This window comes from Apostichopus japonicus, chromosome 15 (assembly GCF_037975245.1).
Source record: "Apostichopus japonicus isolate 1M-3 chromosome 15, ASM3797524v1, whole genome shotgun sequence".
In the NCBI taxonomy this organism is placed as follows: Eukaryota; Metazoa; Echinodermata; class Holothuroidea; order Aspidochirotida; family Stichopodidae; genus Apostichopus; species Apostichopus japonicus.
In genome coordinates, this window is record NC_092575.1 from 20,723,576 (window position 1) to 20,745,756 (window position 22,181).

At 38.7% G+C, this 22,181-nt stretch overlaps 1 protein-coding gene across 1 annotated transcript; it reads left to right on the forward strand.

The window, feature by feature from the left end:
- Positions 1-789: 789 nt before the first annotated feature.
- LOC139980874 (IgGFc-binding protein-like) lies at positions 790-21,271 on the forward strand. The gene is made up of 18 exons (XM_071992869.1): positions 790-1,075; positions 2,864-4,102; positions 4,617-4,939; positions 5,887-6,042; positions 7,331-7,484; positions 7,930-8,112; positions 8,812-9,014; positions 10,796-10,970; positions 12,286-12,614; positions 12,918-13,079; positions 13,798-13,942; positions 14,433-14,615; positions 15,298-15,500; positions 16,306-16,480; positions 17,231-17,455; positions 18,462-18,623; positions 19,434-19,688; positions 20,168-21,271. Exons 1-18 carry the CDS (start codon positions 964-966, stop codon positions 20,374-20,376), a joined length of 4,593 nt encoding a protein of 1,530 aa, XP_071848970.1. The 5' UTR covers positions 790-963; the 3' UTR covers positions 20,377-21,271.
- The last annotated feature ends 910 nt before the right edge of the window (positions 21,272-22,181 follow it).

The following is a 22,181-nucleotide window of genomic DNA, read 5'->3' on the forward strand; positions in this document are numbered from 1 at the left end:
AGTATTTTTTATAAAAGAATTAAGAGGGGTGGCAACGAGGTCGTTGTAGCCGACTACCATCAAGTGCGAGGTCTTCCCAGACAAAGAGTAGACGTTTATACGAGAAATGGTACATCCAAAGGCATATTAAGACTAAAAATTTGTTTTTCTTGGTATGTAAATGTTAACGAAAGTTGTGCTAATAAATACTTAAGATGTTTTGTGTGAGGTTGAATTGGGACGGGTGGTGGTGGGGGGGGGGGGAGGGGGTATGTTACATCCAGACGAGTAGTTTAATACTTTTCGGAATTACTGTAAAATTCCCGGCTGAACCATTTTCGCCCCACGCCCCCCCCCCCCTTTAACCACCATACACGCAACTGACTGAGAACGAGTTTGATTTTTAACTTTCCAACATATTCGTTTGAAGTAAAGGCGACTGACCATACATGTGCCAATACTGGAACCATTCTTACCCATAATATATCCATAGAAATATATTTATGAATAAACACATACCTAATGGAATATCACATTTCCTATAAACTGTGAGAAATTGTCCTACCCCCCACCTCAGACCACGTGACACATGGCATTCCGTAATATTCCTTAAGGCCTAATAATTTCCTTCACTAGAAATTTCGCAAACTCATCTATTGAAATCAGATCTTTCCTCACCTTTCAAAGGATTAACCTGCACGCCTCGATATATGGTGAAAGAAACTAAAAACATAATAAAAATCAAAATAAACGGTCTTATCATTTCCTAGCCGGAGAAAAATATACCAACTTTATTTATTGAAGCAAGTGGGTGTGAATTACAACGGTCATGGCGTGATAATGCTGGTTGTGAACTGTTATAAACCGATGTTAACCTCAATAACGATTTAGTCTCTTTCTTGCCAGAAGAGGAGAAGAAGAAGGAGAAAGAATTTTTGATAAACAATATTTCTTTTCTAGATCATTAGAACCAGATTAATTGTAATGGGGGCCAAATGGGACATCGGTCCAATTTTCAGCCTTACAGTGTTGTTGGTCGTAAGCTGCTGTGTTCGAGCCAGCGAAAACGAATACACCCAAACGGATGACTACAGACGTAAGTAATTAAAAAAAAAAATTTGGTAACTTTTAAGAACGCCCATTGCATTTTTTAATGTCTTTTTTGTCTCAATCAAGAATGTACGTGAATGGTATGTGTGTGCGTGTGTGTGGGGTCTGGTGGTATATTTTCAGGTTTCTGTCTTCTCCGCTTTACATAAATATGGTTATTAGAAAACTCAAAAAGGCATGTCAAAGGCGTTGTGTTGTACTGCTCGATTGAGACAAATATGTGTTTGCTGGGAGGGGAGAAGGAAATGTGGAAGGGGCGAGAATACATGTTTCCGTACATTTTAGGGATCATATCACCCATAGGTTATTCCCTTGTATAAATCGCTAAGCTATTTTTTATCTCTTTCTCTCCACCTTTGGTCAACTAATCCTCTAACATCAATCTCCTTTGCGTCACCCTGCTCCTATCTGAGACCTATCTGTATTTTGTGCTTGTGTTTTGTCCCTTTTATTTTCTGTTACTTGTCATTCAGCCTCTGAATTGCAGTTTACACAAGCACTCTTTTTGATCCAATAGAATTATTTGTTCACTTGAAAATGAAACAATTTAGCTAGGTAATTTTCTTTAATTTAACAAATAAATGTCATTACAAATGATAAAAAGAGGAAAAGGCAACGCGTACAATTTGCAGTTGTGATAACTATATGTTGAAAGTAGAATTAAATTTCTGTAGTATTCTGTCATTAAGTGACTAATGTAGATCGAGAAAGAAAAAAATTCGCATATTAAATTTGCTTAGAAGTATAACAATGTTTTTTTGCTATAAACGCATTATATAATACCACTTGTTGTTCCAAAAAGTTATAAGCATTTCATGACGGAGGTATATCTAGTTACGAAAATATTGGTTCCAACGGGACGGGAGGGGGGGGGGTGGGGTTGGAGGGCAATTATCTGTAGGTGCCCGAAAAGCTGGGCATATGAAAAACATCGGTGAAAAGAAAAGAATGACTGCAAGCGAATTTAAATACGTGCACCCTGTACCTCAGTGTTTTGAGCCAAATTATATATGTTGTCAATTGTTAGTTCAGAAGGTTCAGAAGTTATGAGCAATTCATGACGGAGGTATATCTAGTTACGAAAATATCATTCTTTGCAAAAGTTCACGTTTTCTATCTAAAATATTTTCGAATTGATTCCAACCAATTATGCAAATCTTAAAACAAAAGTTTGACCAGTTTTAAGCTTAACATATACCTAAATGTTGACAAAAAGTAAGTACGATTTACTTCTATTTAATATATAAGTTATTGTGAATAACACAATACATCCCCCTTTCATGCTTCAACGTTCACATCAGTTTACAAACAGTACGTACGGGTTGCTACGGATGGGTGCAGCTGCTCTAAGACCTGTGTACGTTATTCTGTTGTTCTCAAGGCGTTCGGACCCAGGATTTCTCGAGAGTGGAAGGGGGTTATGGAGACGGGACGGGAGGGGGGGGGGGGTGGGGTTGGAGGGCAATTATCTGTAGGTGCCCGAAAAGCTGGGCATATGAAAAACATCGGTGAAAAGAAAAGAATGACTGCAAGCGAATTGAAATACGTGCACCCTGTACCTCAGAATTTTGAGCCAAATGATATATGTAGTCAATTGTTAGTTCAGAAGGATTGGGGGAGGGTGAGAAGGGTTATGTCGGACCCCATTCCCGTATGTTACTCCTATATCCGTATAGCCAAACTCCCCCCCCCCCCATGCACTGGCGTCTCAGGCGTTTTTCTTCTCGTGACCATTTCTTTGATTTGTTTTTCTGCTATGTTTTCTGCTACACAGCTATTCAACAGAGGTACGTCTTTAGTTTCTTGTCCAATGCTTTCTATGAAGAGACCTTCGGTCAGGTATTTATAGCACCGACCACAGACAAACCTACCAGTGGCTTCCTATGGCTTCCGTACCTTAACTTTGAACGTTATTTCTACAATGTGGCATTCGGTAACTTTACCGTTATCGATCTGCCCTACGAAGCCAACCCTCTTGGCACCGGGGAACAACCGTCAACCGTCGTGGTCGAAACCGATGCCGATGTTGTCGTTTACGGTATTCATCTCCGACCTCAGCATTTCACCCAGGACAGTTTCACCATTGTACCCAAGAGATCTCTCGGCACAGAGTATTACGTCGCTTCTTACAGTCCTTTGCAGTCCTGGAGTCCGGTATTTACTGTAACCGCGGTTGACAACGACACTGATGTCCGCATTGCGTTTTCGAACCGTTTTAGCTACGAGGGCGGTATTTACCACAGAAACCGACCATTGACCTTAAACCTGGAACAGTATCAAACCTACCAATTTGAAACCCGTTTTGACCCAACTGGAACCTACATCTCTTCTAACAAACCGATAAGCGTCAGTTCCGGTTCGGAGTGTTCCTACGTTCCGCATGAAATTGGTACTTGCGATAACCTTCTCGAGCATCTCATTCCAGTGACGTCATGGGGTACTACCTACGCCCTAGCACCATTTCGAGGTCGAGAAACAGCCGGTTACATTATCAGAGTAATATCGGCATACCGTAACACAAGGGTTCGTTTGAGTAATTCAAAGACCCCGAGAGTTCTCCAAAATGGTCGATTCTTCGAACTGAGTATCACCCATAGAGGAATTCTCGAGATAACCTCTAATAACCCCATCTTGGTTCTACAATATCAGAAGGGTAACGACGTGAATGATCTTGAAAATGGCGACCCATCTATGGTGATTGTTCCCTCGAACGAGCAGTCTAGACGAGGTGACATCATATTTCCTGTCTACGAGATCGAATCTGCACACGTCACTGTTCGATTGGTCAACGGTGACCCTCGCTCATTGCTGCTAAACGGCCAAAATGTAGAATGGGAAGTCCTCGATACCGATTACGCAGGTGCGAAATTACTACAGAGAGATGTTCCTTCCGGTTACCACGTGATAAGTCACCTGTTTCCCAAGGCAGAAATGTCAGTGTTGGTGTATGGTAATGAACATCAGAAATCCTGGGCTCACCCTGGAGTATATCGATTTGAAAGACGACCACCAGGTAGGAAACTAGTCATATTGTAAATGGTAAAACTACGCTTATTTGTATGTATGTATGTGTACTTATGTGTATGGATGTATATGTCTGTGCGTGTGTATGTTTCTATGTGTGTATGTATGGGTGTATGTAAGTATGTGTGTATGCATGTGTGTATGTGTCATAGAAATTGATCCTTATTAATTTCTATGGTATGTATGTTTTCATGTGACTAATTACATCAGTATTTGAGATAATAATGCATATATGTTTACCATTTTGCTTGACTATCACACTTACTTGATTGCAGGAGGAGGAGGAGGGGGGGGGGGAGGGATTAGTAAAAATAATTGTCGGGCTTGCGATTTGGTTTTGTGCTGTAGTCAATCCCCCGCCCACCCCCCACCCCCACTACACACCCAGAGTCTACCCTGAGCAATCCAGACTCGTCCCTCGTAATATTGGTCACACCTGTCTGTCTTCTGGACATTTATGTTCGTTAAATATTTAACTCATTTATTCTACTTTCTATCTTTAGTGGAAGCAAGGTGTTCGATCTGGGGAGATCCACATTACATTACATTCGACGGCAGAAAATACAGTTTCCAAGGAGACTGTGAATATACACTTGTAGAAACATGTGGAAAGTACGGCGACTTGTACCCCTTCAGAATTATCGGTGATAACTTTAAGTTTAGACCCTCTCATATGTTCTCACTTCTGGGATCATTGAAGCTCTTTATCTTCGGGAAAGTCTACGAACTAATGCCTAATAACGAAGTACGAGTAGATGGTGTGATCACAAAGCTTCCGTACTCTGACCGTTTCGGTGTCTCCATATATTACAACATGCCGCACCGGGTAAGACAATGATTACGGAAATAATAAACAGACTGTTCATTCATACTTAGTAAAGATTCCTAAATCCTATTGGTCCATTCAGGTCAGCTGACCGTGGTTAATCCTGTGAGTAACGCACGGTAAAATTACGGGGCATCACTTTAATAAATCAATGGTTATAAGTAACCAAAAATGTTTTGTTTTATGATTTTTCCCCCACACAAATGGTAGTGTATGAATGAACGGGGTTAATCAACGGTCTAGCGTGCGTTACTCACATGATTAAGGCACTCCGGGTGTTAATGCAATCGCTGGATGCACTCGGGCTCCGCCCTCGTGCATCGCTTGCATTATCACCCGATCGTGCATTAATCATGTGAGTAACGCACGCTAGACCGTTGATTAACTCCTTATTTAAAACAGCATTGTATAACCTCCTAGATACAGTGTTGCGTCTAGTATAATGATTACCATTAGGCTACGAGGGAGCGAAATCCGCCCTCCCAACCTCCCCCTCCAACCTCATCCCATCGAGCTTGTAATAAATTGATAAATTGTCCCGTAAGGACTTAAACTATCGTAAGATATTGGTTCTCTCAACCAATGCTTCTTACTTTAAGTGTAGCCCTCGGACAGAAACTGAATTGAGAACCCACTGGTTGAGGGCCTTCTTGCCGGGCGTTGGGACAGGGGGTGGGGGGGGGCTCGATTCTGTCTAAAAGGAAAAGAAAGGGAAAGCTTACTTTAGGAAAAGTTGGATCCATTTTGACATTTGAGTATACAGTTATTAAATCTAACTAACACAAATTTTCAACCTATTATTGCCAAGAAATGACGCCTTGATTCAGTGATAAAGACAAAGACGTAAGGACAATTGTGTATATCTTAGTAACAGTTCGCTTATTTTCTCTATAATATATTTATTATTAAAGTTATTTTTTCGTGAACAAAATTTTCATTTATTACAGATTTTGATGACAGAGTTTGGATTAGCTATTCGCATTGATAATAAATACAATGCAGAAATCGGGCTCCCCTCAAGTTACCAAGGTGCAGTCTGTGGTCTCTGTGGGACCTACGACGGTGATTCTTCAAACGACTTTGTCTCACCCAGGGGCGATCAGGTAAGTGATCTCTTTAATACGTGCTAAGAATATCAGAGTCGACCTGACAACCTGTTGAAAGAACAAATGGGAAGATTTACCATCTCAAAGGATAGAGAGATTAGGGAATAATATGGAAAACTTTTTGAAGAAAACCCAACTATAGGAGGAGAGAAGAGAGTGGTTAACAAAAGAAACAAGGGAACGCGCATACAGCGATATAAAATAATAGCATATAAGTTAAGGAACATTAATGTAATTGTGTGTGTCATTGCTATGTTATGCCACTAGCCAGGTCTAAACAATCATGCATACGCAAGGACAGAAAGAGGTATAGAGAAGAGGGGTTGCACAATTTTGTATCACGCTATTTGCTTTTCTAGAAAAACGGGGGCCTATAAATTCATGTTAATTTGGGGTAAGGTGAATTTAGGGATCATTCGAGTGATTCTTCCTTCAACGTGAGAAAACTCGAATACATATAGCTTTTATCCCATAGAACAAAAGCTATAGTCACATACTCAAGTAAGTCCATATAGTGGTAGAAAGAAATAAAAAATCTTCTAGTAGTGTCTCGACCTTCCGATGAAGCGAATCTTCACAAGTCTGTATAACAGGCCAGAAACATTTTACAATTTTCCGAACAAAGCGAGAGCAATTAACATTACGTATACATGCCTAGAGAACTTTTGTAACAGTGTTGTTGTACCCTACCAAATGTAGCGCAGTTCAAAACGTTTGAGTCGGATGGCACAAGTCTTCCTCTGACGAACCTATGACTAGGAGGCTCATTCTTGAGTTATCTTCTTCTTCCAGACATAATGCTGTGATTAAGCTTAAAATAAGATTTTTACAGTTGTACTGGAAGCATTGATCTCTTTGAAGACATCAAAACCGTCAGCACGCTTGGTAGGTCATTTCTTGCAGTCATTGAAATAACTATGGTATTAATTATGCGAAATCCGTCGCTGTGAGTAGCCACTCTTGCGCTATGCTGCTTTAGGCGTAAAGACAACTGCACTAGTGTAGTACTACTACTACGTGCTAGGACAGTCATATATAGGAACCACTGAGACCTGAACACAGTAGTTCCTGAACCCATGCCTACGTGCGGCAGTATGCTTGCCTTATTCAGGCCACAAATGATATAACTAACTTAGCCTAGGCAGGCATTTTTGTGCTTGTTAATTCTGACACTTGGATTTTTTTGCTGGCCAGACTTGTTATCTCCCATGACAACCATAAGACCATGCCAAATTTACTTGTTGGTTCCATTGAATTATTTTAAAAATTTAAATGTTCTTGTCAGATTTCCTCAGTTGACAATTTTGCGACCAGTTGGGTTGTGAATGTTAGAGAAACCTGTGAGGCGTACAGACCAGTGGAACCCTGTGATGATGGTGGCGGCTCACCAAACCTGCCAAGAGCCAGACGACTCTGTGCAATTCTACGACAGCCGAGAGGTACTTTCGCAACTTTTCTGTTCTTTTAGAAGACTTCTAGAGCTAGGTTGAAAACTAGATGTTTCCCTTTTCAACACATGTCCTCATTCATGACTCTTATATGTAATATTGAATTGTCAAATTATGCATATTGCCTAGTATTCATCCATCTACATTCCTCCCCACCTCCCTCTTTTGCACAACCTTTTGTTACATTGACAATGATGTGGGGACCTACCTTAATCCATAAAAGAAAATCCTGTTCCCTAATGTAGCAATAAACTCATCCCTAGCTTTATATGTTGTAAAGAAAGTACAAATGGTATCAAAATATATATGCCAGTATATATATCTAAAGCATATAAGACTAGCAAAAAGTATTTTTTTCTTTGTCTCTGATATATTGTAAAATGGCCTTGAATTTTTTACTTTGTGAGTTCAATGATTGCTCTCTTTCTCCCTGCAGGTCCTTTTGCCGATTGTTTGGACGTCGTTGACTCAGACCCTTACTATGAGACTTGCATCTATGATCTCTGTGCAATGCTTCCAGATGATAGTATGCTCTGTAACCACTTTGAGCAGTATGCACAGGCTTGTCGTAACTCGGGAGAGAGACCAGGGGATTGGAGGGCGACAAGAAATCAATGTGGTAAACATAAACAAGACTACAATGCCTTTAGAAGTATAAAACTCTGAAATGTAGCTTTTTATTATCTGTTTTATTTTTGAGTTAAAAAGTTTTAATAAAATAGGAATGAATTCACACATACAAAGAAAAACTCATCACTCCCTCTCCACCTTGGCAAGTATGAGCGATTTTAGTTTCTTTGGAGAGTATTTCACTGATTTCTTTTCATGACAGAATTTTAGTGAGCACTTTAATGATTAGATCATTTTGTAACCATGGTTAGCTGGCAAATATACAGGGTGTGGGAAAGAACTTTAAAAAAATATAGAAAAAGAAAAGAACAAAATATATACAGAAAAGAAGAGGAAATCATAGGAAATATTCATGAAAAATGATACAAAATAATTGTTTTTAAAGCATAGTGATGTGTACTTGTATGGCCATCTGAATTTTAATTTTTTTTTAAGCAGGAATTTGTTACTTCCCCTTATTTAAACCAAACAGACTATAAATGGTAAAATGCTAAGAGAAGTTATGTTTCCATGCCATCATCTTCTCCCAATCCAAAACAAAGTTAATATTCATATGTTGTTTAGTAGACATTTTATTGCTAATTTAAATGATCTAAGGTTTCGTTTAGACCGTTCAGATAAAATTTTAATTAAGTCGGTCCAAGTAAATTTTGCTGAACATTATTCTTTGATCTTTGTTGTATGTTAGCCATTGACTGTCCAGAGGGCTTGGTATACAATCCATGTGGAACAGGATGCCCAGCTACGTGTGTAGACGAAAACCCATTGGATGATTGCCCAATGAGCTGTCTGGAGACCTGTGAATGTCCACCAGGTACGGTCCTAGACGGTACCAGGTGTGTCAACCAGTCCATGTGTGGTTGTCCACTACCCGATGGGGGATATGCATCGGTAAGTCATATGAAGTCATCTTAATTTCATTTCAAAGTTTAGTAATAACAGTAAAACTGACTGCAGACATCTATAAATAAAAATGAACTATGAAAGTATTTCACTAGAAATTATATGTAGTTTCCACTAGATTTTATTCCTTACTGTGGGTATTTTAAAATGGAATCCTTCAATTTTTTTTTGTGGTTGTCAATATTAGTACCACTTTTTTTTACGACCGCTACCATTTTCTTTTATGACCCCTGGATACCCATTCCAGCTCCCAGCAATGCCTATTTTGTTTATCCTCGTCATTAGTTTTAATATTACTCAAGGATTAGGAATCGTTCAACAGCACTTTAAACCATATTCAATTAATGATTGTGGATAAAAGCACAAGCCTTATAAAGCATTCTTTTGTTTGAAGAGGGTGAACAACCCCATTCACCACTTTGTCAAATGCTGTGGCAGGTGAAATCACCCCAACTCAACATCACTGCAGTGCAGCTGTGGTGAACAAAGTTGTTTCTAGACAGTTGAAAAGAACAGAAGCAAATTTTTGTTAAAGATAACTTTCACAAGTAACTTGGCGACTAACAAGAAAGTATTCTCGGAACCAAGAGATGTCCGGTTAGATAAAAAAAAATAACAGAATAGTTTCCTGTGTTTCTTGGGCTCCACAATACAAAGAACTGAAGCACACACTGCCATGGTCTCTTCTGTAATATTTGGAATTTCTTGTGTTACATAGTGAAGTCTGCAATTTGAATGGGCTGTAGCCTACATAATACAGCATGCTTCATTATGTTCAATGGCCATCAGTATTGCCCCAAATATGCTTAAAGTCAAATAATAATCAGCAATTTCAACAGCATTTTACTGCCTTTTTTTAAAGTAGTTACCCAACCTGAGATATTTAATTATCTATTTCAATAATCCTCAATAGTTATAGGTATTATATATGGAGGATCAGAGGCTGTAGAGCAGGGTTTCCCCTCACGTACCCCCCAGGTACCCCCTATGGATATCAGAGTTGTCCACGAACCCCCAACTGTTCGAGACACAATCTGAGTCATTATTATACTATAATACAATGCTTCGTAAAAGATCAAGTTCATAGTGTGATATTGTACTGTCATGCGTACACCACCTTCACCAAAGTCATGTGGCCTGTGTCTGTTTCATAATTCAGTTATTTATCACAACGGTACGGTACTACTATGGCAACATATGCATATGGAACGCCAAAAGAGTTTGTCGATATATGGGTACGACTTTTGTACATAACTAAATTATATGATATATCAGATTTTAGTTCAACAAAAAAGTACTCTAGTTTTGACTTTCAGAAACGTCTCACGAATCCCCTGGGATGGACTCACACACCCCCTGGGGGTTCATGCACCCCAGTTTATAAGGAACCCCTGCTGTAGAGAAAGTACTTTTGAAAAAAACCGAGCATCAATTTTTGACACATTAACATTTTCGGCTAAGACCTGATGACTTATAAATACAGTAGTGTTAAGTAGTTAAAGTTAAGTTTGTCCCAACCTGTGAGCGACTTACAAAATGCCGATTGTCCACTACAATAAAAACAACGAATCGTTGGACATCTTATCTGGATGAGCCAAGATCTGGATTAAGAGAAATCCCAATGAGCCCAATTTTGCCTTGTTGTGCACAGGTTTGGTTTCTATGGAAACAAGATCACCTCAACATTCAGCGACATCATGTGAGATCTACAAGAGACTTGTGTAGATAAAGATAACGTAGTATTAAAATTTATCTATTTCCGACTTTAGGATGGAGAAGAAGTGATGTTTGAAGACTGCACCCTCACATGTTTCTGCCAAAACGGAACCTTAGAATGCACAGAAATCTTCTGCGACGAGAATGCAGAATGCGATATCCGTGGAGGAGTCCGGAATTGTTTCTGCAACGATGGATTTGTCGGGAACGGTACTTCTTGCGAACCAGGTAAGAATGACCTCAATCTTAACGTCTGTTCTTCAAATTCTTTTTATCAGCTCATATCTTCTGTTTATCAAGAAGGAAGAGTAGAGAATGACAGAGGAAGAGAGAGGGCGCTCTTACACTAGACCTGGATCTGATCTTGTGATCTTATCAGAAGATCGCATTACCAGTGAAAAACTTGATCTGGGCGCATTTACACTTAAAGGTGTGAAGACTCGCACAAAAAGAAACGTCTAATGCCGGTATTCTGACCTAGTTTTGAATGAGGTGTAACAGAAGTGTTAGACACCACCATCTATCCCAGAAAATACACACAGCTTGCTACCGTCTGTAATTAGACGCTATAGTGTACAGTCAGTACATACAGCTGTGGTCAATACCCACAGCACAGTGTATAAACGATACAGCGATGGACATCTCAGGTCCAGCTAAAGATAACAAGGTATCACGTTTCATTACTGTCTGCATTTTGTAGTGACACGAACAAAACGTCACTTGCAAGCAACAGAAAGTTAACATTTTCAGATGGCCGCACGCGGTTTGTGGCCAGTCTTCAGTGCCTTCAATAGCTTGTACTCTGATCCTCCCTGTGTGCACGGCAAGTGCTTAATCGGAAGTGGCTTCCAGACTTGAGTACTTCAGTTTACACACTGGTTAAATTTTCAGCACTACATGCACTTCTTTACTGTGAAGTTTCAGTGAGGAAGTCGGCAAATGCATAATGTAAAGTTCCCTGATGATCTTGGGTCACTGACAATCTTAGAGCATTTTACATTCCAAGCATGATCTCATGCTTGGGTCAGATCCTCCCCACCCCCCTCCCCCCACCTTTGTCAGGATCCTAATTGGAGGGATCAGATCCGGCTCTGATCTGCATTTATAGTGCAACCTTAATCTAGAGCACAGATCTGATCCTGAGCAGGATCGAGATCAGATCAGGAGCTAGTGTAAAAAACATCCAGAGACAAGGACATTGGCATGTTGTGCAATATTCTGGTAGGACGATTTGTGTTGAGATATTCTTTGAGCTCTGCAGTAATTCTCTTGTTCTTTGTTGAAATATATGATTTTATACGATCCATAATGTAATCGAAGGTATTTTGAGAAGATATATTAAAGTCGAATAAGACTAAGTGCGAACTACTAGTTTGTTTGTTATTCTCTCAAAGGTTAAAAATCCTGCACGTAAAAATTCAGGAGAAAGTCCTAACCTCTTGTTTGTTTCTCTGCATATTCTTTAGAGTTCCTTGTGAGATTGATAAGTTAATAACCACAAACAATTCAAAGATGTGCTCTTTTTTTATTAAACCTTTTTCAGCTCCAAAGTATTGCCAAATTTTTGGTGATCCTCACTACAACACGTATGATAATGTGATGTATAGATTCGCCGGAGAGTGCAGCTATAAGCTGACCGAGACCTGCGGAAGAATTCGTGGCGTGCCGACTTTCAGAGTCGTCGGAACTAACGAAAAGACCTTCGATGGCTACGAATCCACCAATCTGAAATCGATACGACTGTCGGTCAAGGGAAAGACTTACGTGCTGGACAGCTCGGGTCAGGCAACCGTTCAAGGAAGCTACGTGGATTCTTATCCATATGTGGATGAAGATAGTGGCATAGTGATCACTCTAAGTTACCCAAGTCTTGTGAGTATATTACTTATATTCATGGTATAGTTGTAAGTATTTGATTACATATGCAGCCTTGTATTTAGTAATGTACCAAATGCAAAGGGAGATCATTTCAGTAAATTAGTAAATATATAGCTAAAAGTATCAATTTCATTAACATGTTTGAATCTGGCAACTCTAGAGCAAAGGAAAAACTTGTCAAGAATTGAATTAAAAAAAATTATGATGGTAAACTAGCATTTTTTGGCCTGTTGAGTTCAAAGATAAGATAGAATAACCTTAATATTTCTGTTTTGCATCCGTTGACTCTACACTCAGATGATAATGACCGACTTTGGTGTGAATATCAAGTATAATATCTTGGGCAACGGCTCCGCATCGATTGAGGTACCTCCCTGGTATTTCGGAAAGCTGTGCGGTCTCTGTGGAAATGCTGATGGTGACCAGAGTAATGAGTATAAACTGCCAAATGGAAACATTGTGAGTACATGACACATACAGTGATATCGCATTGTGAATGTCTTGAACACAGAAGCTTTGATTCTCAAACTTGGTTGGCTACAATACATGTGGGAAACTCTCTCTTATACACCAAACAGCAGTTGAAGATTGATAGAAGATAGAAATATTGATAAAGTTCCATAATTTATGGATATTAATTTGCAATAGAAAGATGATTGCAGCATCTGTGGATTATTGTATATATTTACTTGCAGTCTTTTATATTAATTGTCATAATAGGGCTACAATAGTTACAAAGTTAATTATGATAATAATAATACAGTAATTATAAACACAGTCATCTATCAAGAAAACCTGTTCCTGAAAAATAATTAAAATAATTAATTAAAAAGGCAACATGAATTAAGTGTGACATAGGACGAACCTCAAAGAAATCAAGACAAGATTGAGCGGATCAAAGTTTGCTCCAAAGTCTTGGTGTCACAACAGCTAAAGCATGCGTTTATAATAATTGTGGAGGAAGATCGCTAAGCAAACCAAAAGAACTTTATTCAGAAGATCTTAATAACGAAAACACGATCGATAAATGATACATTTCTGATATGTAATCATAGCCATAGATACATTATTTCATTCTGTATATCTTTTATATCATCAATGCTCTCACACATTTAATTGTATGGTTTCCATAAACCGTTCATGCTTTCTCAAAGTTATCCATTTTAACCTTACTCAGGTCACATCACCGGTTGCTTTTGCCAATGAATGGAATGTCGGTTTCTGTCCGACAGAGGCACCCATCAACCCAGAGCCGTGTCAGGATAACCCAGAAGCCTTTGCAGCAGCCAAAGATAACTGTTACTTCCTGATTGCAGACAACGGTACGTTCAGCTCACTTTCAGAATTCCAAAGAGTTTAACATAAATTTCTCTTATAGATGTTATACAGAGGACATTTTAACCCTGTCTGAACGCAATGTGAAAAACGATTCTTTCATTTGAAAAACTTGCCTGTGATGAATATTCATTGGGTGGTAAATAACCAAGCTTAGTATCAATATAAAAAAAAAAGGAATATTCTCCAAGAGTAAGTTATATTAATTTATAAAAATGAAAAACAAAATAAAATTATAAAATGACATTGGTGAATATTCATCACACATTTTGTGATTTCTTTTCAATTCTGTTTCCATAATTGCTCAAGCTTATTCTCAAACAAAATACAATCCCCATCCCACCTCATCATAAAAGAAAAGGATAATGAGAAGGACTAACCTTACATCAACCTGTTATTATAAAATTCTCCAAGAGTAGTTTTCTTTGAATATCTTTGGTACACATTTCTCATTTCTCAATGCTCTATCATTTTCAGGGCCGCTTTCGCAGTGTCATGATTTTGTCGACCCCTCTCCGTACTACGAGGCCTGCCTGTTCGATCTCTGCTCCATATACCCATACAGGGAGTTTATGTGTGACAGTGCTATGCATTATGTGGAGGCATGTCAACACGCTGGAGGAAGACCAAGAAACTGGAGGAATCTGGTGCCTGATTGTGGTAAGAAAGTCTGGACATATTTGGTTTATAATTTTCAAGGTTGTAATATTGAAAATAGTGATCACTTTAATAAGCATTTCATTATTTTTTAACCTTGGAAATGGATTATTGATTCTCTCAGAAATGTTGGATTGTCCATTTTAACACTCGTCAATGTCCGGGGATGACCAGGGGTGCTTTACCGTTGAGGAACTTTTAGTTTTTGAAAAGTTCTATCATTTTGAGCAGACCATAAGTTGTTGACTATACTGATGAATATTACAATAGTACAATACATAATGGAACTACAATGGCTAACAGATTTACCTTATTTTAACTGATAAACATGCATATGCATGTTAGTTGTAGTGTTATGTCCCCAAAAATGGTTTATTGACTTTCCAAGTACTTTAACTTGCGTTGTTAAATATACATTTATAAAATAGTAGTGATTTTACTTGAGTGAGAACATGTGATATGAGTCATAATGTCCTTCCTTATTTATTTGACTCACAGCACGCAGCATTTGTAGATCTTTAGAAACCTGCATTAAAGAAAGTTAAATTACACATTCATACTTTGACTGATTCAAATGTCTACAACCCCTTTAATCTAATTCATCACATTGATGTTATTTAACACTCTTTTTGTAGCTGACAAAGTTGTATTTCATTTTCTTCATTAATCCTTATCCCGGTACCAGATATGAGATGTCCAATTAATTCTACTTATGGTGATTGTAATACTGGCTGTCCAAAGACATGCTCTAGTCCCGAGGGGCTCCCTCATTGTCCAATGGACTGTCTCGAGACCTGCGAATGTCCACCTGGATACGTTCTCGACAACGACCGTTGTGTTCGTCTGTCTCAGTGTAGGTGTCCAGATCCTGATGGTGGTATGGTACAGGTAGGTTAAACATTCTAGTTGGGGGTGGGGGGGGGTGGGTGATGCTTGAAACAGGTAGGTCAACAGTTTATATTTAGTATGGAGAAGGTTGTTCATTATTGGGGGTGGGTGGGGTGGTGGGGTGGGTGTTGGTTGAAACAGGTAGGTCACCAGTTTATATGTAATATGAGGAAGGGGGATGTGAAAGAGCTACAGGTAGAATAAACAGTTTATTCATTGTTGGGGGTGGAGGTGGGCAATTGGGGGGGGGGGGTGGTTAGTGGTTGGTTGAAACAGGTTGGTCAACAGTTTATATCTAGTATGGAGAAGGGGGGTGGGGAAGAGCTACAGGTAGCTTAAACAATTTATTCACTGTTGGGGGTGGGTGGGGCGGTCGGGTGGGGCAGTGGGGTGGGTGATGCTTGAAACAGGTAGGTCAACAGATTTTATGTAATATGGGGAGGTGAAAGAGCTACAGGTAGAATAGACAGTTTATTCATTGTCAGGGGTGGGGGGATGGGGGTAGGGGGGTTGAAAAAAGTAGGCCAACAGTTTATATGTGATATAGGGAAAGGGGATGGGGAAGAGGTACAGGTAGGTTAAAAAGTTTATTCATGGTGGGGTGAGTTGTGGTTGGTTGATTAATATAGGTAGCTCAACAGGTTTTATTTAACATGGGGAAGAAGGACGGTGCAAGTAGGTCAAACAGTTCCTTTTTACTGGTGTCGTGTCCTGCATATATTGAACTCTTACATTGTATTCGTTATAGTACCGGAAGGACCAACAGTTTCTTTTAATTTATCTTCAATTTTCATTCTTTCTTCAGCCCGGAACCGTCCATGTGAACTCGGATTGTACGTTCCGGTGTAAATGCATCGATGGCGTCTACACTTGCTTCAATATTACCTGCAGTGAGAACGCTGTTTGTGAACTTCAAGGAAGCTTTCAGGATTGCTACTGTAATGAAGGCTACACAGGAGATGGGTTGGAGTGCTATGCAGGTAAACTACGTTTGTTTCTTTTTTTCAATTTTACGATAGCGAGGTTGGAATCACGAGTCCTGTGGGGTAATGAACATTCATCGTCACTGACACTTTAAGAAGTACCACTTTACATTTGCAACACCATTTGTTAGCTGTGATTGTATAAGATGACACAAACCTCTGTTTATTTGAAGCTATAAATGATCAATAAATATACAACACGACCATCTGAACTCAGTTTCTTGCGTGCTAGTGAAGGTGGTTAAAGTGGTTTCATACAAATGTTTTAAACTTACAGGCTTGGCCAGACTTGTTTCCAAAGGCTTGTTTCCAAAGAAATTCAGTAACATTTTTTTCTCTAAAGACCAAAGAGATTATATATGCTCGACCAATCCTGTTGATGAGTTGGCATGCGGGTGTTAATGTACGAGTCCCATAGAGTTCCAGTTCAAACAAATCACTATGCAAACAATATTATCCATTTAAAATTGACATTTTCAAAGCATAGCTGGAATTGATGGAAATAAAGTTATTTCTAGTTTAGTATGTCATACTGACAGTTTACGCAAGGGGAAGGTCACTTTAAAAGCTGGTTGTGTTTGCTGTGTAAATCTTCTGTTTCGTAAACACGGAAGGTAAATAATCTTGAGCCCAAAAAATGTATACATAAATGGCACAATGATAATATGGTGATAAATATCACTTTCTTGTTAAAGTTTCCTTTGTTAGTGTTGGCAAACCCCAAAGTATGTGATTAATCTGTTTCAGAATCACGACACGAAGGAAGGTGCGACCCATCGTGGTACACACCGAGAGATGGTAGTTGCTATGGTTACTATGCTCAGCCAAAGTCCTTTGAAGATGCTGCAGCTCTGTGTGAGAGGAACTACGGTTACCTCGTCGCTATCTCAGATGTCACAGAAAATGCCTTCGTGACTCGCCTCTCGAACGGCGAAAGAGCTTGGATCGGAGGATTACGTAACACTTCTCTGGGTGAGTCTATACTGGTAACATGATCGATGCTAGAGGGCGGTAAACCAAATGTGGAGCCATGGCTTATATCGGTAGATAGGCAAAGGACACAGTGGGGACAGGGAGAGGTATATGGGACCGTAGGGGGAGTTGTCTTTCTGACAGATTTTAAATGTTCAGTTTGATCTCAGGAAATAGAATGATATCTGTTATAAAGCGTTTAGCTCGTTTTCCAACGTTTGCTTTTGAGTGATCGTAAACAAGCAGATAGTTGTGAATTGTACACAAAGCTGGGATGTGAGTGGTAACTAAAAGAGTAAAAAGCCATAAATTGGACAAGTTGGCTTCTTATCAAAAGTTGGCTGGACTGACATATTTATTCTGACAGGATCATCTGTTAGGTTGTTTTATATTGAAATTTATTTTCTATTTTTGTTTTGATAGTCTTATTGTTGCTATTTCTTCGGCTGTAATAGTTTAGTATTTTAGTTTTATTGTATGCTGTCATATTTTATTGCTTTTGTCTTTAATTTCTGAATTTTATTGCTTTTTAATAATTATTGTTAAGTTATTTATTTCTGTAATTCTTAGGATGCAAGATTTTTAAGCTGTAATATTTTTTAAGTTGTATTATTTTATGCGTTTCTGTGAAGCTGCTTTGAGATCAGTCTTTTGATGTAAAGCGCTATATAAGAATAAATTATTATTATTATTAGAGGCAGAGTAAACCAAAATGAGAAAACAGGTCACATGAAAATAGATTGGACAGACAGGTTGAAATATTGAACAATGAATGGAGTTGAACTAGACAAAACTTAGCAGTGAGGAGAAAGAAAGTGGGAGATGGGGCAGGGAAGGGGGGAGGGGTGTGAGGTGGGCTGTAGGAGATAAACTTTGCAGAGGTGTGTATAAGAGGAAGAGAAAGTTAGCAACTTTAGATTAAGGAGAGAAGAAGATTAACGAAACAGAAAGAAGCCTAAAACAGGAGTGTTGCATATTATACAAACTTGTCATTTTCTGGTTTTAGATTCTGCTTGGCAACGGACTGGTGCTACATACTCATTCCGTTACATAAGAAAGCAGATGCCCGAAGGCATCCATAGAATGGAGTTCAGCGTGAGAGCTCGCAAGAATGCCCACATAGCCCTCAGCCCTTACGACAGTGACAACCCGGACATGTATGAAATCGGTAAGATTGGTTTTATCTAATAAATTAAAATAGTTTGTAATCAATTAATTAAGTAATTTAAAAGACTATTAGTGAAGCAATGTCAGCCTCACTAAGGCCTTAGTCTGCTCCTGTGTAAAATATTCCACGATCGTACTTAAAAATCTTGGCAAATTTTACCTGAGGTGAAATAAGAGATAAACTAAACCCTCTGAAAACAGCATCTACTTTTTGAGAACTAGATGCATTAATAATCTCTCAAATTTGCAGCCAAAATGATAAGATGAGGATGAAAATTTTGTCATTTTCTTTTGTTTATTTGGAGTTTTGATCTAAAAAGCCCTGCCTTCCAAATTTTTACCTCCGTGACCAATATCCTAATTTCTTTGGGCTAGCTGAAACCCCGTAAAAAATTCTTTTGAGACCTAAAACCACCGTATGTACAAACTTCCATGTGACTAACTTATTAAACTACGCATTGATTTGATTTGATTGTAATTGGTTGAACACTGACTGAAAGTGAGTCAACAACAGCACAGACACAGACACACATTTATCAAAATGTAAGAAAGAATTCACTGCACAAACAGGGAGGATATTTACAATAACAGATTCCATCGAAAACATTGTTTACCAATCAATTTCTTGAGGTTTCTGTTACCTGCCCTTTGACCCCTCATAAAACGCTTGGCAACCCATAGTAGGGTCATGCCTCTTTAATATGTATAATAGTCATTTTTGCATCAACTTCACCCTTCCATGGGAGAGCTAACCAAATTTCCAACTATGATTAATAGCGTGCACAATTCTTGTTACATTGCGACATTGCAGTGATCGGAGGTTGGTCAAACACTAAATCTGCAATCCGTCGGTGTAAGGGATGCGATTCTGAAGTCGAGGTCGATACTCCCGACATCCTGAATCCAAGACTTGATATTCGTTTCTACATCACCTTCCTGGCCGGTACGATAGAGGTCGGTTTGCTCGGTGAAGATCCGTTCATGAGCTGGACCGACTCCGATCCCGTAGAGTGCAACTACATCGGATACACTACTGCACTCAATGGCGGACGCTGGAAGTTCTACAGTGAGTAATAACTAGATAGTATCTCGTCTTCTGATGGGGGAGGGGAATGAGGTTATTGATGACGGTGAGATTTCATTTGGAGGGTGGTAGGGTGGGGGGAGAGGCAGGTAGCATGGGCCTACCTACATTGCAACTGACAGTACTCCAATGAAAAGGAGACAAAAAATGAATTCTGCTTACTTCCAGTAAGGCAGGTATTAATTAACACAGAATATTTAACAATATATGGCAATTTTTGGAACAGCTAGGATTCCCAAGCTAATTCAAAAAAATTAAGCTTTTGCTCATGTATTTTTAGGGAGATCTTACATTGCAAGTGTGAAAAGCTTCCTGAAAAACCTGAAACTAAACTTAACTTATTTTTTTCCTGAATTTTTTTCTAAAGATGAAAAACCATCATTTCATTAAAATTTTATCTCAACCTTCAACGTTTTTTTTTGTAACGCCACCTCCCGCTTTGCAATTTGCCCTCTTTTTAGATGAATTTGTTTGGTTGAGCGGAGAGCCTTGGATATTCGAGAACTGGAGACGTGGAGAACCTAGCAATCACCAGGGTAACGAGGGCTGCATAGAAACCAACTTTGTGACGGAAGGACTGTGGAACGATCACCAGTGTTCCGCCCGAAAACCGTTTGTCTGCGAAATTCCGCAGGATCCCCATTACGTCGACCAAGACTTGCTCCCTTAGTTAGTTCCAGTCGTCACTCAACGCTGAGACCCTCATGAAGATCTTGTATGAATGGAATTTAACAGTAGACTTACATCAAACTCCCAGAAAAGTGAGAGAGGGAGAGAATAAAAATAAAAGACTGGTTAGAAATGTAGTATAGTTCATAGCAAAAGAGCTTTTGTGTAAAAGATTTATTTTCAATTTTTATTTACAGGTATTAAAACATATATAGATATATACATCTGTCAAAATCATCAAGGTTTGAGAGAATGATGCATGTCGGCATTACTGTAACTTTCACGAAGGGCACAGAGATAGCAGGTTAAGTGTCTGATAGTTTAACAAGCGACTAGGTCTGGTGTTGGTTGGAGTTTGTCTAAGATTGGTATCTTTCTAATACCTTTGCCATTGAGCTGAATCACAAGACTAATCTTCTCCTGTGTCTTTTATTGTTGATTCTCAATGTCATGTTCAATAATGATATCAAATTATTACTTTGAAGTAACATATTGAATGAAATTGTTTACTACAGTTTGTACAGGTTACATGTTTTGTTTTTGGTTCGTTTTTTCAACCTTTGTGACCGAGCAAAGAATTGTCTGTGGGCGTCAGGACTTCCCGAAGGCAAACTTGGTACATCCTTATAACGACCGATAACCATATAGTATAATCCACAAAAGATATTTTCAATAATACAGGGCATAATACCTCCTTCATGTACGATCATAATCTATGAATTAATCCGTTTTATTTATAACTAGATCACATTTAACACTACTGGACCTCTCAAGGAAATCAAACATCTGAGCTGCAAAGGTATACATGCATTTAAGTTAATTTATTCAGCACTTTACCTTAACCTGAAGCACAATTAACCAAATTCTGATAATAAACACATATTTTCTGCATTTAATCTGATGTGCATGTGTCTTTCTTTTTTTTCTTTTGTTTTTGGGAACAGAAGGGGGGGGGGTGGGGGTAGTTGTCAGATGCATAATGTCACTTTCAAGCACACATTATAATTTCATTTGAATATTATCCCACTTTTTACATTTTGATGGTTGGCATTTATATATTTTTTAAACAACAATCTGTTTGACATTTTATACTGGAATAAACAAGCAAATAAAGAGCAAGACTGTGAGTAGAACCATCGTCTGCAAACTTCATACCAGACTTTGAATATTCATAAAGAAAAAACATAATTTTGTTGCGGTCTCAGAATACAAAAGTGTAACCGCATAAAGTTGAAATTTCAACAGGAAATCTTTTGTTTAATCAATCAGTTTTGATGTCAACTAAAATCGGCTTGAACTTGATTAATGCCGATATAACCAGAGAATATCATAATACAATTTTTTTCCAAAATCGAACGCAAAATAAATGTTACTTGTAGGTTACTACTACATGGGCTTAGAAAGCTCTTTTTTTTTGTATACGATCCTAAGGACCCGCATAAGAATGTGGATTAAACATGAATGGTTTGTAGCTTACAGGTCACATTAGCTGGCAATCCAATTGATAATATTAGCTTATAATTAGTAACCTTTGAGTGAAAAAACCCCAATAACTTGCAGTCAAATATTTGTTAATCAATACTTGAAGCAATTGAATCAATTGTTGGAAAGTCATCAGTAATATATTTATTCTACAAATAAAAGTCCTCACAACTATATTACACAGTTTGCAGACTACCTGTAAACAGTCAGGGGGGCGGATGCCCCCCCCCCCTGACGGACTCAAATGGACTGCTGGCGCCCTTTTCAGCTCTTTACCACTTTTTACTTATTAGCGATTATTGACTTTTTTATTGCGCTCTCATC